At 39.0% G+C, this 17021-nt stretch overlaps 3 protein-coding genes and 1 long non-coding RNA gene across 5 annotated transcripts in view; 1 reads left to right on the forward strand and 3 right to left on the reverse strand.

Annotated features, from left to right (window-relative positions):
• afdnb (afadin, adherens junction formation factor b) overlaps nt 1-2331 on the reverse strand; it is a 17391-nt gene extending 15060 nt beyond the window's left edge. The window contains 3 exon segments of the mRNA XM_085142919.1: nt 2001-2118; nt 2215-2297; nt 2299-2331. Coding sequence (XP_084999045.1) covers nt 2001-2118; nt 2215-2297; nt 2299-2316 — 219 coding nt within the window. The 5' untranslated portion in view covers nt 2317-2331.
• Nucleotides 1-15256, forward strand: part of LOC146495996 (uncharacterized) — a 20887-nt gene extending 5631 nt beyond the window's left edge. Inside the window, exon 2 of the long non-coding RNA XR_014871115.1 lies at nt 8015-15256. This is a non-coding gene — a long non-coding RNA (uncharacterized LOC146495996). The remainder of the gene's footprint in view (nt 1-8014) is intronic.
• Nucleotides 2316-8953, reverse strand: LOC146495997 (peroxiredoxin-like 2C). 2 transcript variants are annotated; one of them, XR_014871113.1, is made up of 10 exons: nt 8822-8953; nt 8569-8662; nt 8391-8444; nt 8156-8201; nt 7939-8066; nt 7682-7796; nt 6558-6680; nt 6343-6480; nt 3604-6190; nt 3042-3117 (listed from the first exon to the last, which is right to left on the reverse strand). XR_014871113.1 is itself a non-coding variant. In XM_085142923.1 (9 exons), the coding sequence occupies exons 1-9, from the start codon at nt 8928-8930 to the stop codon at nt 6083-6085; spliced, it is 915 nt and encodes a 304-aa protein (XP_084999049.1). In that variant the 5' UTR covers nt 8931-8953; the 3' UTR covers nt 2316-6082. The 2 variants fall into 2 exon arrangements, 1 of the variants encoding a protein (XP_084999049.1); XM_085142923.1 differs by having other exon boundaries at nt 2316-6190.
• On the reverse strand, nt 10839-14440 carry txlnbb (taxilin beta b). The gene is made up of 9 exons (XM_085142921.1): nt 14206-14440; nt 13751-13842; nt 13450-13620; nt 12630-12824; nt 12231-12350; nt 12067-12141; nt 11885-11977; nt 11541-11636; nt 10839-11395 (listed from the first exon to the last, which is right to left on the reverse strand). Exons 1-9 carry the CDS (start codon nt 14438-14440, stop codon nt 10913-10915), a joined length of 1560 nt encoding a protein of 519 aa, XP_084999047.1. The 3' UTR covers nt 10839-10912.
• Nucleotides 15257-17021: the final 1765 nt, after the last annotated feature.

Below are 17021 nucleotides of genomic sequence, written 5' to 3' on the forward strand. Positions count from 1 at the left end.
GATGAAAGAGGTGTTTATTAAACACAATCAATAAAAGGAACAAAAATGATAGTACTCAGACAACATAAGGGTCTTGTAGAGGATCTCTTGTAGGGGCCAAAGTGGCTACATGTTGGCAAAATTGCGTATTTGGTCTTTGAGTCTGTAACTCAAATACCTGAGGGTTTTTTTTTTTTTTAGTTTTAACACCCCTTTTATCTCAAGGAGACATAAAGGTGCTGATCCCTTATTCATTTGACTGTCTTTACACCTTGTGTGTTTCATCACTTCAGTGTCTATATTTCTAGTTAACACAAGTCTGCACAACCACGGCAGTTTTAAATAACTTTTCACTGGCTGTGAAGCTACTGTTCAGTGTATTGTAAACACAGGACATCTGCAGAAAAAATCCACTGTTTTTCTCTGTGAAGCGTCAGACTTTCATCAAGCTGTTTCCCTCTGCATATTTCGATTTTTCTTTCTTCCTGTCAGAAAGCACACACAAACCGAAATGAAGGACTTCGAACATGAATCTCTCTGCGCCAAATGCCTAATTGGAAAACTGGGCTTTTTAAGCACACTTTTGTCTCTTAGACATCAAACACTGATTTTCTTTCTGCTGTCTTCCTCCCTCCTCCAGTGTTTTTGTCAGCACATTTCTATTTCATGTTTTGAAATTTATTTTTCATTATCCTGAAACATTTCTGCAAATCAATTCTATGATCTCTGGCAGGGCAACTCTAGACATCTCATCCAACAGTGTTACCTGTACACTGTACCACATCAACATCACACCTGAAACAAAGATAATATATGTAATATGCTAAATACTTTAAATTTTACTATATACAAAATAGTTGCAGGTAGATCAAAAACTTTAAATTAAATGTAAAGAACCAGAGACAGCTCCAGCCACATACTGGCCAGTCTGTATAGCAGGAATGGGACTACAATGGCTCCAGTGCTACTGGCTGATAAACACACTGACACACCCAAGTTTCTGTGAGAAATTAAAACTGACAACAGGAAGTTAGAGCCACATTGGTCTGAAAAGTGAAGCCAATAGAAGTGTCTTAAACCGGCTCTTTTTTTAATGGGCACCAGAGGGCGATAACGGTGGTTGAAAGGACTGGTGGTAAACTTTTGCCTACAGAGATTTCACACATGATGCAAGTGCACATTGCTTTTGAGATGTCTCCAATAATGTGAATTCGATACAACCACTGGTTGGCGAGTGGTTCCTAGCAGTTGTTCACTGGGTGAAATCAGTTCAGCTCCAAAAGCTCCTATATTCCTATACCAGGGGTGGGCAATTCCAGGCTCGAGGGCCGGTGTCCCTGCAGGTTTTAGATGTGTCCTTGAACCAACACAGCTGAATTAAATGGCTAAATTAGCTCCTCAACATGTCCTGAAGTTCTCCAGAGGCCTGGTAACGAACTAATCATGTGATTCAGGTGTGTTGACCCAAGGTGAGATCTAAAACCTGCAGGACACCGGCCCTCGGGGCCTGGAATTGCCCACCCCTGTCCTATACTCTTGGTCTGTAAACTGTTAGCCGATAAACGTCTAGCTGCACAGTCAGATCCATCCTTCACTTGTCACCTTCAATTTCAAAACCAAAATGGGCATGGTGAAAGTGAGTATCTGAGGGAGCATCAAGCCCTTGTTGACCAGCAGATAAAATATGAGCCCAATGGGAAGCTCCACCACAGCACAGAAAAAAATCCAAGAAGACATTGTTACGTGCTTATAGTATGGTACCATCATGATGTATAAAAACATAAAATCCTTAAATGTAGTTTCAGACTGATTTACCAAGTATACATTAAAATTAGAGTGTTTTCTTTTCTTATATTTGGTGTCCTGAACAAGTCCATAATTGACATAATTGGGTGTACTTTCTTCTTTTACTCCTAATGAATGATCTAAAAACATTTTAATAGACTGTTAAAATATTCCATTTGTAAATTGCATCTCCTATGTTAATAAGAATATACAGTTGTTCAAAAATGTTGTCATACCTCTGGTAGATCATGTGGTAAACATTTCCCATTGCATTTAGCAATGTTTGCAGCAACTTTCATGGCCTCGGTAATTCTTTGTTGTGAAAACAACCAGTGTGGAGATTCAGGAACAATCCTTTTAACAAACACAACTTACTATTGGACTCAGCGTGAATATGAAGTGAAGATTAAGCATTGAATGTGTCACATTGAAGGAAAATTATATTCATACCAATGGTTTGAGATAAACAGGATGCAAAGAAGACTCATGGCCAGCTGCAGAGTCTTCCAGGAGGACAGGAAGTAAGCCAGACCAGCCAGGCAGGATCACCATGCCAATAGAGTAGGAAGTTCAAATCACCATGGCAACAAATTTCCTGTTGTTGGGCCCAAATAACTCAATCACTACGTAAAGAAAATAACATGTTTTAGCAGAACATTGAAAGCGGATCAGTCGAACACAACAAAGGAGACAATATGTGACAGAATATGCTAAATTAATCATCAAAGGGTAGATTTGATCTTTCGCAGCCAACAACCTAGTGTAAAAGATGGATAGATAGCTGCTAAGTCTAAGAATAGTGCTCCTTAAACTTCCATTCTATCTAGTGGCCAACAGGGGGTTCTCTAGTTAAAAATAAAAGTATAAAAATGTACAAGAAATCATTGTGTAGTTTTCACTTGATATGATATGTCACTATTCATTTTGATAATGAGATTATAGTTGGAATCGCTAGTTTTAAGCCCTACTTAGTACAAAATGATGATAATTTTATAAATTATTTTCCAATTTAAAGTAAATCAGATGACAATCCAAGAAAAGATTTAGGCATTGCTACCCTGTAAGTTGCTAAGTTATATCCTCAGTGATGTGATATCTTGTTTTAAAAGAGTGATGAAATGACTAAAATGCTAAATGAGCAATCAAAAAGGTCCATAAATCAGTCGGTGATGTCATCTAGGGTCAATGAGTTAGAGGGGTATGCCTTAATTGATTTGTTGGTAAAAAGAAAGAAATGTGTTGTCATTGGTGCATAATAAACCTGACAGCTGGGTAACCTGTCACAAGAGTTCCAATGAAAAATCCCACATGCCAGGGAAACATGATCCAGGTCCGCGAGCCAGGATCTAAAAACTAGGTGGGAAAGAATTCCAAGAAACACAAAGATTAACACTGTTTTTCTTTGTGATTTCATGACTATAACAGTAAAATAAACCTAGTAAAAACCAAAGAACACAAATGAATGTGTGTGATGAGAATAGCAAGGGGGGCAATATTGGAATGTTTAGATCCAGGAAAAGACTTCTTTTCACGACAGAACTTTTCTGATATATGTATAACAAAAGCTGAAAATGGATTTCTTTAAAACTCTCATGGTAACATGGCTCACTTGTTTTATTTATAGCTGCAGGACAGATTAGGTCACGTTCCAGAGTTACACAACATCACATGAATATTACATGTGATGCAATGAGTTTCTTCTCAAGTAGTCAAAACATGAATCAGTCTAATGCAAACGCAACCCATGAGATCAATTACAACCGCTGTAAAATCAATTTAAAGATATATTACATCATACTATAACATCATTGGAGAAATAGGAAAAAAATGACCATTCACCTTTAAAACAATAGTAGTGCGGTTATCATCAAACAGCCATCTGCTTTCGCACGCCACCGTCTGGGTTGCATTAGAAATCCGCTGCCAGTCAAGTTCATCATATTTCTTTTGGCTTTCGCTCCAGTCCACTGCAAATCTCTCACAACGGCTGAAAGATCCAGACTGTTCTGAGTGGGGAATGGTCACGTCCCGCACCTTGACATCACTCCATCCACATTCCTCCCAGAGGCCCTCAGATCCATGACTCCAGCACCAGTGATCCAGAGTGTGGCCTAAGAAAACAACTCCAACAAGTACGAAAGCAAAAACTATCAATGAAAATGAACCAAGTGTGGCAATCTTCCTCTGGAATGGCCCAAAGTCTCATATCTGCATGATGAGTTTGTCCACGTTTGCCATCTCTGGTGATTAAGGACTGTCTTAAAATGATGGGTCTCTTAAGCAGTTCTAGTCTGAAGATGTCTAAGAAGAGTCTTGATCAAAAGCCTGCTTTTTTTTTTAATAACTCTTGAGTTTACTGCTCATCATTTCAAGGGTTTTGCGCAGGCTTATGTCATTAAACATGCAGCATTATGAAGCTTGATCCTGTGATTTATGTCTGCAGAGGTGCATTTTCTGCCTTCAGCCTTCATCTTGATTTTTATCGTTAAGATATATTTTTGAACTGCTCTTCTTCTGCTATTGCAAATTTGGCGAGAACTTTTCTTGCAACATTTTCTAATCACTGATTGAAACTCAGATATGAGAAGTAGCAGTTTTAACATCAGATTTTAAAGTTTTTTTAAAGATTTTAAAAACAGTTATTGTTTCTGCAAAATGTATGCTTTTTAAGGTAAAATGCCATGTTTAAATGGACTTCATTTATACACCAGGTTTTATCACTTAATCGCTCAGAGCACTTATCATAGGACAAAAGAGGCTTCAGACCTTAGTATAGAGGCTGTGCTGCATCACCTCATTTTAGCAATGCTGTGTAAGCAATTGCAAACTGTGGAAACCCAACCATAAGTTGTAGTTTGTTATTATTACCTGATGTTGGACTTCAACCACTCAGCAGTTTGCACTTTTTGTTTCATGTGACAATGCATTACATGCAGTCAGTGGGTGACAGATGTGCACTTCTGACATGTTTAGGATGCATACTCTTACTGTGGAGCTGTAATTTAAAAGGGCTGTGTGTCGTTAAACACTTAGATGCCTTGACATATGTGCAAGTTACCCATAGTGCTAATGCAATCCAAGAGTTCCAAGTGGAAAACTGGAACTGTGCAGTGATATTGTGTCTGTCATATGTTTTCATATTTAATGCACTTCCTATTTCATCATCTTATCTTTAAACTTTTAATCTGAATCTGGTCCATTTTTAATCCTGAAATACTTTGAACAGTGGTGATGCTTTCAAGTGACGAAGAGTGCATCAACGACTCATCCAGGAGGTCACAAAAGAACCCGCAACAACAATAATGTAAAGAAGCGCAGGCTTCACTTGCCTCAGTTATGGTCAGAGCTCGTGATTCAACAATAAGGAAGCAACTGGGCAAAAAATGACATCCACGGGAGAATTCAAAGACGAAAAACATGACTGCTGACTAAAAAGCTTGTCTCATCTTTGCCAAAAAAATCTTGATGATCCCCAAGATTTTTGGTAAAATATTCTGAATACACTAAACTAAACTTTTTGGAATTGGAGTCCTGTTTCATCTTGTGTAAAGTCTGTGGCTCTTTGGCTGGTTTGCTGCTTGTGCCTCCATTACGTTCTGTAATTGACTGTGAATTCTGCTCTCTATGGTCCTGAATGTCCAGTCATCAGTTTATACACTGAAGTTCAAGCTCACTTGATTCACTTAATACAGCAGGATATCTGAATGGCTATATAAAAAAAACAAACTAAAATAAAGGCTTGGACCTTGTCAAAATCCAAACTTAAATCTGATTAAGATGCTGTGGCATAACCTCAAAGAGGCCGTACATGCTTGAAAATCCTACAATGTGGCTGAATTAAAACAATTCTTCAAAGAGCAGCAGCCAAGATTCCTCCACAGCGATGTGAGATACTCATTGCCAGTTCATGCTAACGCTTGATTGCTGCCAAGGGTGGCACAATCAGTTATTAGGTTTAAGGGCAATTACTTTTTCACAGAGACACAGGTAGATTTGGATAATTTTTTCCCCTTAATAAATAAAATAATTCTATTTGGGGTTATCTTTGTCCAGTACTGACATTTTTTTCATGTTCTGAAAGATATACATATGACAAATAAGGAAAAAATGAAGAAATCTAAAAGGTGGGAAATACTTTTTCACAGCACTGTATAAAAAAAAAAGTAATACCTTTAAAGCAGTTCTCACAAAATTATCGTTTCAAAGATGGCTTATTAATCACATTTATCTTAACTTGATACAAAGAATTAATCAGCTGACATCATCTGTTTCTTTTTTCCTTTAATTAAGTCATGCCGTGCATGAAGGATTTTAATATTCACTGTGCAGATAAAATGTCCTCCACTGAGGGTCGGTCTATTGGACTCTGGCAGCGGTGAGAGAACAGCTCCCTTCCATGTTCGTCCAAAACAAAGTTGCCTCCCAGCTAGAACAAATGACAGGAACGAGAAATTATTCATAAATCTTAAAAGTCTTTCTTTGTGGTGAGAATTTAGTGAATTTCTCTATCACCTCTTAGAATTCATTAATACATAGATAGATGTGTTGCACAAAATGGTCATATTGAATTCTGATGACCTGAAACATGTCGTCTTGAATCCATGGAAGCTCTCGTGGAAACTCCATATTGTTCGCTACATATTCAGAGTAGATCAGCATGTTACCGAAGTTTAACACTTTCTTCAGAGATGCTCCCAGACCAAATGCACTATACATCTGCAATACCAAACAATCAGTTAATTTATTTATTTATCAAAGACTGAAATGTGTATTGTCTGATGTTGACCCCTGACCTTTCTACTGGGATCCAGCAGCATGTCGTACTGACAGCCTGTTTGCTCTACCCAGTGTGATGCTCCCTCCTGACAGCCAAACGAAATGACCACCACTTGTACTGAGTGTGCATCCAGAGAACTCTGCAAAGTAACATTAGAGATAAAAGTATATATATATATATATATATATATACACACAAACACACACACAGGGGTACACACGGGTATTCACAGACACAAACTACACCTTTCTTGGCTGCTACCTCAAAGCACATCTTGCGTGCTGCACAACATTATTCAATATTTAGTATCTACTGTTTTTACTCTTAGCTAGATTATTGCGATGGTGTTGTGTTTATTACGTTGCTCTCTTTTTTGCTTGTTTTCTTACTCTCCCTCTTCCCCTCTGTTTTTCTTTCTCTCCCTCTCTTTCTTTCTTTCTTTCTCCCTTTCCTATCCCCCAGTCATGTCTGTCCCATCTGTAACAACTGAAAATAAAATAAATAAGTAATAATAACAAAGGTCAATCAAATAGACCAATATGGCAAGGCCATGATGATCCACTTGGTAAAATAAATCCGTTGGGCATCTTTCTTCGCCTTCAGACAATAATTCTGATGGCTAAAGAACCAAATGGGACAGTCTCTCTTCAAAAAAAAAAAGAGAGAGAGAGAGAGAGAAAAGCATAATTATGTAAGTTTTATATACTGTACTGGGGGATTTTAGAGATCAGCTGATTGTGGATATTTATGAGAATATCACACTGCATATACACCATGGTGCAGAAGTCTTGAGCCAACAGTGATGATGATTTGCAGCAACCAATGATTTCCTCTACACACACTGATTACAATTAGACCCAAAACTTTTAAATTTGGACTCAAGACCTGTTACCACTTTCTCCCTGTTTCCCTCCCTTAAAGACACACTGCACAGCATGTTGAGATATGCAAAGTTTTCACCTTATAACTCTTTGGTAATCATTTTTTTTGGTTCAAATTAGTATTTTATATTGTGCTGTTATGTCTGGCATTTTTCTTGCATAGTAAAAAACATGAATGTGTTACTGCGGTCACGATGAGTCGTCCAAATAGGTTTGGATGAATGTAGCAAAGCATTGTTATTAGGTGTGTGATGTTTACTTGATTCTTCTGCAGATCTTGAATGTGTAGACGGCAGAGCAGACAGGAGAACTGACGGATTAACACCAGCAATATCTTCTTACCTCTCCCAAGATATTTCTGCAGCGTTACTGTTCTGTCAAACACAAAGCCTCAGTAAAATATAAAGGTGCAAAGCAGACAGCACCAACGACGCATAAACACTGGCAGATATATGAGGTTCATTGTTACGCTTTTTTAATAAGTGTGGAAGCATTAAAGGCTTTCATCAAACCCACTCTCCAGTTCTGGCATCGATGAGCGGCGTATCTGGTGAAATGCATTTTGATTGATGATCGACATTGTGTATTTTAGGACTCAGTTGTAACTCATCATCCAAACGCTGTAGGAAGGCATCCCACTGCACCTGCGGTACATTGGCTGCACTACGTAAAATGACCGTGGTGAGTATGCTTTTTAAAAATATTTTACATTTTGTATTAAAAAAAAACTCACTTCGAGCTCTTTAAAGTCCTGAAGAGCTTCTCTCAAAGCAGCACAGCTGGGAACATCATGCACAATAGTTTTCAGGGGTCACGTCAGTTTATTAAGGCTGTGACTTACTGTACTATGTGAATCAGTGAGTGGATGCACAGCACAAGCTACAGCTGATTTGGCCTTTGTCATGTAATCTAGATGATAATAGTTATATATACCTCAATACATTGAAATTGAATTTTTGTGCTCTTACTTTGTATTTTTGCTCCAGAGATCCTCTGCATCCTTTTTTCGTTTAACAGACAAGCTGTGAAGCAGAAAAAATGGGCCTGAAATATAACACTTCATTACATATTTTAGCTAAAAATATTCAATATAATAAGGTTTAACAGAAGAGGCTGCTTAGTTAAACTGAAGGTGGGACTTTAGACCTGTTGTACAGAGTTGCACCGGCTTCAATCAGACCCAGCAGTGACTGTTTACGCTCTATGCGGATTTTCTGCCTGACGAATTCTTGGCACGAGCCTGTTCGACACAAAGTGCATGAAGTTAGCAGCTAACCATCTGTTTCAGCAGATTCTGTATGTATAATGATTGATAGGACTCCTGCAGCCCCTGCTCATGCTAAGTCCATAAATTGTTTGACGACTGGTGTCTATTTTTATGTACACTTGTGTGACCTACCTTCCCTGCTTTCCTTCTCAGCGAGGTCCAGCAGAGCTTTTCCTTTTTCGACAAAAGATGAGAGAGCTTTTGCACAAGAAATTGCAGTTGAATCTGGTTGTTCTGCCATTTTTCTTTTAAACTCTCCAGCCTCTTATCGGGGACAGCGGTAACAACTGCCTCTGCTTTCTCTCAAAGTCCAGTCTGGCCAAGTTTAGAGCCAAAAGATTTTCGACTGAAGCTCAGTTTAAAGGGGAACGTCACTGATTTGTGACACAAGTGTTTGTTTGCAGGTTTTAAATGACTTATAACAAAACATTTAATCAAAACTGAAGTAAAAGCCAAAAAAACAGAAATGTGAAAGAAAGGAAATAAAATTCTAAAATAAAATAGATTCTTTGACATCAAGCCCATTTTATCGTTTAGTTATGCTATAACTGTTCACTGATTTGGTACAGTATCACATTAGGATACTAATAATTGTGTTCACGGGTAATTGGACACTTGACTGACCAGCAGTTTAATGAGCAGGTGAGATCCATTGTTCCATTGTTCCATGACAAACTAAGCAGATAAAAGATCTGAAATTGAAGTGCTGAACATTTAGTAGACGTCTCAATATCCATAGTGATGTCAATTGAAGTGAAGGAGACAACATTAGCTGAAAACCAAAATAAACCTTTCAGGGACAGAGAGAGAAAATGTAGGAGTGCCCAAATCAACAATCTGGTACAGAGACGGAATGTAGTGACCAGCTCAGCAATACGAAAAGGTGTGAAAGACTATAAAAGACAACTAAAAGTGATGATCACAGAATTATTTCCATGGTCACGAGTGTTCATGCCATCTAACCAAGTCATGTACACTCTCAAAGAGGTAGGTGTTTCATTTTAAAAGTCCACATTTAAGAGAGAGATTGTTTAGAGCAAGGTGCAAACCCAAGACCAGGAAGGACAGATTAAACTAGTGAGGAGCCTGAACAGTTCTGAAAAAATATATATTTGGGCAGATGAAACTAATATTACCTTTTCCCAAAAAGATGGGAAGAGAAAAGTGTGAAGAAGGACAAAAACAGCTCATGATCCAAAGAATATCACATTATCTGTCACACATGGTAGAGTCAGTATTATGGTATGGCTCCCAATGGAACTAGCCACCTCTGTTTATTAACAATGTGACTGCTAATAGAAATAGTAGATTAATTATAAAATGTAAAGGGCTGTCCAGACAGATTTTGCTAAACTAATAAGATACTGTTTCACAGGCCAAATGGATAATGACCCAAAAGCATAATGCAAAAGAAACCCAAGAGTTTATCATGGAAAAGAAATGGGATGTTCTTCAATGCCCAGGCCAGTCATTTGATGTTGGCCCAATAGACCATGCTTTTTAATTACTGAAGACAAAAATGAAGCCAGAAACAAAATGCATCTGAATGATGCACTTTGTATGAAACAAAGGCCGGAAAAACTGATTATTTTTGCTTACGTAATCAGTAATTAGTGAATTTGTAGTTAAATTCATTCAACTTTGGACTCAGTTTTTGTTTTCTTGTGAATTTCTGTTTTCTCTTAGCCCTTAGCTAGCCACCTTAATACTGAAAAAATACAATCTTGTTTGCTTATGTAACAGTTTCCATGCTCACTAGATCCTATCAGGTCCTAGACTGGGTGAAGCGCAGCGATATTGCAACACAAGTAATTAAAGCCAAGACTCTCTACAGAGTGATTCCAGAACCGATTTGGATTTGTACTTTTAATATCGGGCTTAAAACTTTCCTTTTTGATATACGATTAAAGTTACAGCTACATTAGATGTGCCTGAACATTCGTTTAGATATGCTGCTATAGGCTGAGGCTGCTGGGAGGGGTCTCGTGGTATAGTCTTACAAAACTGTTACTGGAGAAAAAAAATGGGTAGTTGGAAAAGCTCTGGTTTGTTAAACAAGTTCATAAATCTGTGTAGTTATAGGTGGAGATTTGCGTACTAAAATAAAACCCACTTTTAAATGTCTTTACACTAGGATCAGACACTCAACACAGATGTAGCATTTTTATTTTTATTGCTAAGAATCTCACACGACCATGGTTTCTTTTCACAGTGATTTCAGCATTAATCAACTGACTCCATTTCCAAATCTCTCTGTTGTTGGTATCCATCCTCCTGGACTTCCTGGTGTTCACTCTGCTCTATGTGGTTCTCCTCTGGCTCCTTGGTGGGTTCATGTGATTGACTTGTGCCTGTTTCTGTAGAGGCAATGTGAGAGATTGTGAAAGAACTGGCGACCTCTTTCAGAAGGGCTTGTTCAGCCTTCAGTTTAGCCATTTCCTCAGTGAGCGGACTCGTGAGTGTTGGTGTCCCGGTAGGGGCAGCTGCTCCAGTATTCTGAATGGGCTGATTCTCATTTGGGTCTTCAGGTGTCTTCTCAGAGCCCCCCTTCTCTGATGGATCAGCAGACTTGTCCTCTGGTTGACTGCCAGCTCCATGCACCTTTGCATATAGACTCTTCCTTTCTTCCTGCAAAGCCCTGCACAGATTCTCAAGCTTCTGGTTTTTGATGGTGAGAAGCTCAAACTCCTTTTCCTTGATTGCTTTCTGTAAAAAAATTTTTAACATATTGTATAAAATTTCATATGGTAAACTGAATTTTTTTCCCTGGTGGGTCATATATATATATATATTTAAATATATCTATGTATGAGGGTATTAATGAATTAAAACAACAACAAAAAATTCTTACATCTGCCACCATGTCAATAAGATTCTTATTGCAGCCATCAAAGCGAGTCTTCCATGACTGGCACTCTTTCTCCAGCTTTTTCATTTTCTTGGCCATCTGCACAACAACAACAACAAAAAAATCATGTTATGCTGCAGACAATCAAAGTATCTTCTAAAAATAGCTGCAACTGAGCAAGTGTAGGATTATAAGGTTTGTCAGTTTTTGAAGTGTTACTGAAAGGCTCATGGGATTCTTTCCTCTCATTTGTATTTTTGTCATCTTTGTCATCATCTTTTTGCAGAAAAACTCAATAATTTAATCTCCTGAAGCAGACTTCAAATATTCTGTAAAACCAAACTTACTTTGTCCATGTCCTGTTTGAAGCTGCTGTAGACACTGGTACTCTTTGTTACCGTGCCCTGGAATTCATCAAACTTCTTGGAGTACATATCAAGCTGTGGAAGAATGGTAACAAAACATTATACTTTTCTCCAGGGAGGTAGAAAAATGATCCAATTTTGCCCATGATGCCCTGATACCATACCTGGGTCTTCATATCGATCTCTTGCTCCTTCATGACCTTCACTTGCAGTTTATATTCGGTTGCCTGTTTCAGCAGCTGTGTGATTTTGAAATGGTAAAGAAAAATGAGCATTAGGGGATTATTACAACAAATCTTTTATTAACATGCACAACGAAAAAACGTACATGGTCTTTTTCCAGCTTATGCTTCTCCTCTGCTTCCTTCAGCAGCATGTTTGCTTGCGCGAGTTTGGTTTCCAGCAGCTTTTCTTTCAGGTCTCTGTGCTTGAAAACCTTTTCCAGGTTCTGGAAGACATTCAGGTGGATTTATGAGTCGTTTTCACAGAGAAGGCTGTTTCATTTCTCGCTCTGGGAGCCTTTGGCTACATAAAACTAAAATAGTGTAACTAATAAATGTAAGACCTGGGAGAAATCTGCAAATAATTCATGGGCACAGATGTGAGAAGGTTTACACAGTACAGTTTATCCAGTTTTAATAATGCATGTAGACTGGGAGTACAAATTGGCTTTGCTGTTATGTTATGCGAGTGTCCGTGTGTGTTCACAGTGTAGCAGGATCCATACCGCCTCTCGCTGGTCGTATTGTGAAATGAGTCCCTTCAGTTTTTCTGCAAGAGCGCTGTTCTCCTGACACAGTTTGGTGTTGCGGCTGCTGTGTTCCTCAATTTGGGCCTGAATCTCACTGAGCGTGCCCTGGAAATGGGTGGTGATCTCTTTCCTCTTTAGGTCATCCTCTCTGCACCTCTGCAGGGTCTCCTCCTGCGATTCAGGCATGGGTGTTAGCTTTAAAACCTGCACTGCAAGATGCATATAAATGCTCAACCGTTTTGTTTGTCTTGTGCACCACCACTGACTTATATAATTTGCTATTGCTCCAGCTAGCAGCCATACAGGAAGCTCATGAAGGAACTGTATCACTGTACAAGAGGAAGCATCCATGATGTTAAACTTAGAAAAGAAAGAATGCAAACCCTTTCAACTGAACTGCAGTTTTGTCTGCACAGTCTTATGGTTGTTATAAAGGTGATAGTTGCTAAAGCATCAAAAAGCTCTGAAACTGAGCAGCTCACACCAAAACAATCTTGACTAAAAGTGCTACACTGCAAGCAAAAACATGCATATTTGATCAGGGAGTTAACTTTCGCTAAAGTTCTGCTGTTTTGAACAACACTTGGCTTCACAACAGGAGTTGTGAGGGTGGCAGTGGAATAGGTCAAACTTTGAGCGTTGACATGGCAGCAGATTTTCAGTGCCAGCTGATGTCATATCCTGTAGAGCAAAAAATATGCTGGGACCACCTGGCACCATAGCTCAACAACAAAGTGGCGATTTCGGCATCTCTGATTAGACACTGTTCAAGCGGTGATGTCTGGAGTTGAGCTACCTTTAACGTCTTGTTATGTCTTTGCAGCTCTCTGCAGAGCCCCTCCAGTTTGCTGCGAGCCAGCACTGCACGGCTGTGCTCGCCCTGCAGCTGGTCCTTCTCCTTCATCACTTGGAGAAGCTTCTTCTGGAGAACTTTCATCTGCTTCTGATCACTGCGATGCTCCTCCAGCTGCAAAAGCACACACACAGTGCCCCATAATAGTGATTATATCTTTTCTCCGGAAACAAACCATAGCTTTGATGAGAGCTACTATATATTTTCTCTTTTTGCTCTCTTCACCTTTGTTTTATCCACTCACCAGCTCGGCATGCTTCTTGATGATGGCCTGCAGTTTCTCTTCCGGAGAATCGAGTTTGTTCAGACTTTGCATCAACAGCATAGCTTCCTTCCCTGAGCAGCCATACAGAATTTAACCTTAAAAATCAATCATTGCCGTAAAGCCAGTTTTAAACAGACTGATACATAAATTATTGTTGGATGATTTTCTGGGACTTCAAGAACTCTGCTGGTCCATCTTGTGAAAAATCATCTTGGCAGCTGAGTGACACAAACTATAAAAGGCATTTGGAACTACTATTTTACCTCCCTCTCTGTTGCAGATGGATGCATTTACACGCGTTACGGCTCTGCTATCACACACTAATCACTTTCAGTACAACCTGGACTTTTGCTGACTTCACTGAATTAAACCCACCTCAGATAAAATCACTAAAACTGTTTTTTTGTTTGTTTTTTCAAAACCACACACAACACCTAGATTTTTCAGCATCTTCTTCTCCATTTTCTGGTCCTTGCGGGTCTCTGCCTCTTTGACGGCTGTGACCTCCTCCGTGTCCTCTGGCTCAGCTGGAATCTCGGCAGCCTGGTAGGTGCTAATGATGTCCTCCAGCTGTTGGCCCAGGTCCTCTGTCAGGTCAATGTGGTGATCCTCGGCTGGCGATGCTTCAGGACTCGTGGGTGAGCGTTTACTCTCCTGACAAGCCTCCATTTTTCTGAGGTAGTTCCAAAAGGGAGATGGTTGGTTCTGTAATGGAATCCGTACATGTGTAAGAGGCTAAGGATTAGGCTTAGGATAGATGCATGTTTTCCTGTTTAGTGAAGTAGTAAACATGGAGAAAACCAAAGTCATGCTGAGTTTCCATTTTGGTCCTAGTTATTCCAGCTTTGCTATTTGAAGCTTAATTTTACTGATTAATCAATCAGAAATCTGATTAACTCAAATCAGATTTGAGAATTTCCAGCACAGACCTTCATCTCTGCAGAACTTTTTGTCATAGTAGAAAAAGCACAGGTCTTTACAATGATGTCATAAATGACTTTTTCATTCATGTTCTTCAGTACAGCAACACAGCGTTATGGTTAACCATTAAGCGGAGAAGTAAGATAAATAATCACACCTGATTTTCATACAGAGACAGTAAGTAAATGTTTTTCAGTGAATTGGCTGACCCAACACATCAACAGATATTATTATTTTTTGTAAATAGACACACATAATTCTTTGGTAAAAGACTGTAAAAACTCTGTAACCCTGCTGTAAAGGCTCGGCAGAAAAATAGACTCAAACTTCAACACTACCATCAAGTTATTTGGACATTGGCTGCTTTTTTGTTCATTGGGTTGTTTGTTAAGCAACTTAAAACTGACCCAAGAATCATTTAAGTATAAGAAAGACTCAAGGGGTGAACAAATGTGTTTACAACTTTGTACAGATCGATTTTAATTTGTATCTTTAGGCCCTTTGTTACTAGCACCCTGTCACAAAAACACATAATTTGTTCTCATTTCTTACGTCGAATCTATTTTTTTTTTTAAAAGATAAAGATAAAGATAACACAATAATTTGACAATAAGCTTTACACCAATAAGGTTATTGACAAAGAGCTGTTAGCTGAAAACATATCTCAGCATGCCGAGTAGTTTTTGCTTAAAATTCTGAGTAAACTGGACAGGTGGAGGACAAAAGAAGTGCTAGGCCTACAAAAATATCTCCAGGAGAGTCATTTTCTTAGAAATAGGAAAACGTCCAGTAAAGACCTGACACAGGACCTGAGAGATGTATGTAGACCTTCATTTGATGCATTTGCATCCTTCAATGAGGATGGAGAACAATTCCAGAGGAGTAGTTAAACAAACTAAGAGTTCAGACTCCTGCCGAAGAATAAATGTTTTTAATTCTTTGTTTCCGTGTATCTTGACACGTTTCAGTAAGTCAACGCACTCATTTTTTCCATTTTTTGCAAAACAAAGAAATGAATGGTGGCCCAAGTTTTTCTTGGTTTTGAGACCATCTTATATTTACTGTTAAGACAGGCAGACATTGGAAAATCTGCCATTTTTACGACAAAAACAATAATCACTTAAAGTAATACTAAAGCTCATTAAGTGAATAATAAATATAATCCCCTATCGAGTCCTTGCGTTTGTCTTGCGTTGTACGGGCTTGCAGCCAGAGCCTGTTTATGTGCATAAAAATTAGTGCAGCCTTCACGCTGCCTGTGCCTTCACAAGCTGAGCACATGGCACCTGTTCCAGATCCACAGGCTATTTTAAGAACTTCTTAATATGGGCACGTTATTTATTTATTTCTTATCCACTCTTATTGATGTCAGTGGTTGTGCGCAGTAAAGTCGTCTTTTTCAACTATTAATATTCAATAAAAACACAAATGTTACATAAGCAACCCCGTCGGCACGCAGTATATTTCTAGGAGGTTAAAGTTACCTTTAACACAGTGTATGTAACACTGTGGCTTTAGTGAGCCATTACTTTAACATAAATATTACTAAATGCATTCACAGACTAGACTAGCCTCACTGCCGCTTCTCGCCTCTAACAAACTTGGCAAAGATTGCATCCATCAAATTCAGAGAGGCACTCATTAGTACGTTAAAGAAGACGTTTTGAAACACATCCCAAGCACAAGAGTTAATCTTTTAAACTATTAAAGCCTAAATATCCCTGAAGAAGCAGGGCAAGGAGCAAACAGGGTCTTACCAGGACCAAGGGCCAGAGGGAGAAAAGGAAGAGTGTCGAGGGGCTTGGACAGGCTGCCACCAGCTACAACAGCTGTGATAAGACCACCTCAAAATAAACCAGAGGAGCACAGCTCACTCTGAACAGAGAGAGGGAGTACAGAGATACTCCAGAGCACACTTCTATTAAAAACAACCCACGGGCCTCCTCTGATTGTAATCTTAGCGGGAATTTACCCCAAGAAGCACCTGTGTTCACGCTAACAATGTACGAATGCAATAAATCTTCTGGTAAAATCTTTAGCAGCCATTTTATGTGGTGTCTTTGAACCAATGCAGCACTCGTTTTATTTTAGGCAAGGTTGCTGTTAACAGCCATATAATTATTCTAACAAATGGGCCTGACAAGCCTGGTGACTGAGCAGGAGACGGGGGGAAAAAACCCTGATGTGTCTCTGTGATTGGCCAGAATTAGAACAGACCTTCTCCCCCGACCCAGAGAAGAGTGGCCGAAAAAAAGTGATTTGCTCATTTCCTCACTTATACATGCTTCACACATGCGGTAAAGTGCACCGCAAATACTGCTGATACACA

The sequence above is a fragment of the Neolamprologus multifasciatus genome, chromosome 19 (genome assembly GCF_963576455.1).
Source record: "Neolamprologus multifasciatus chromosome 19, fNeoMul1.2, whole genome shotgun sequence".
Lineage (NCBI taxonomy): Eukaryota > Metazoa > Chordata > Actinopteri > Cichliformes > Cichlidae > Neolamprologus > Neolamprologus multifasciatus.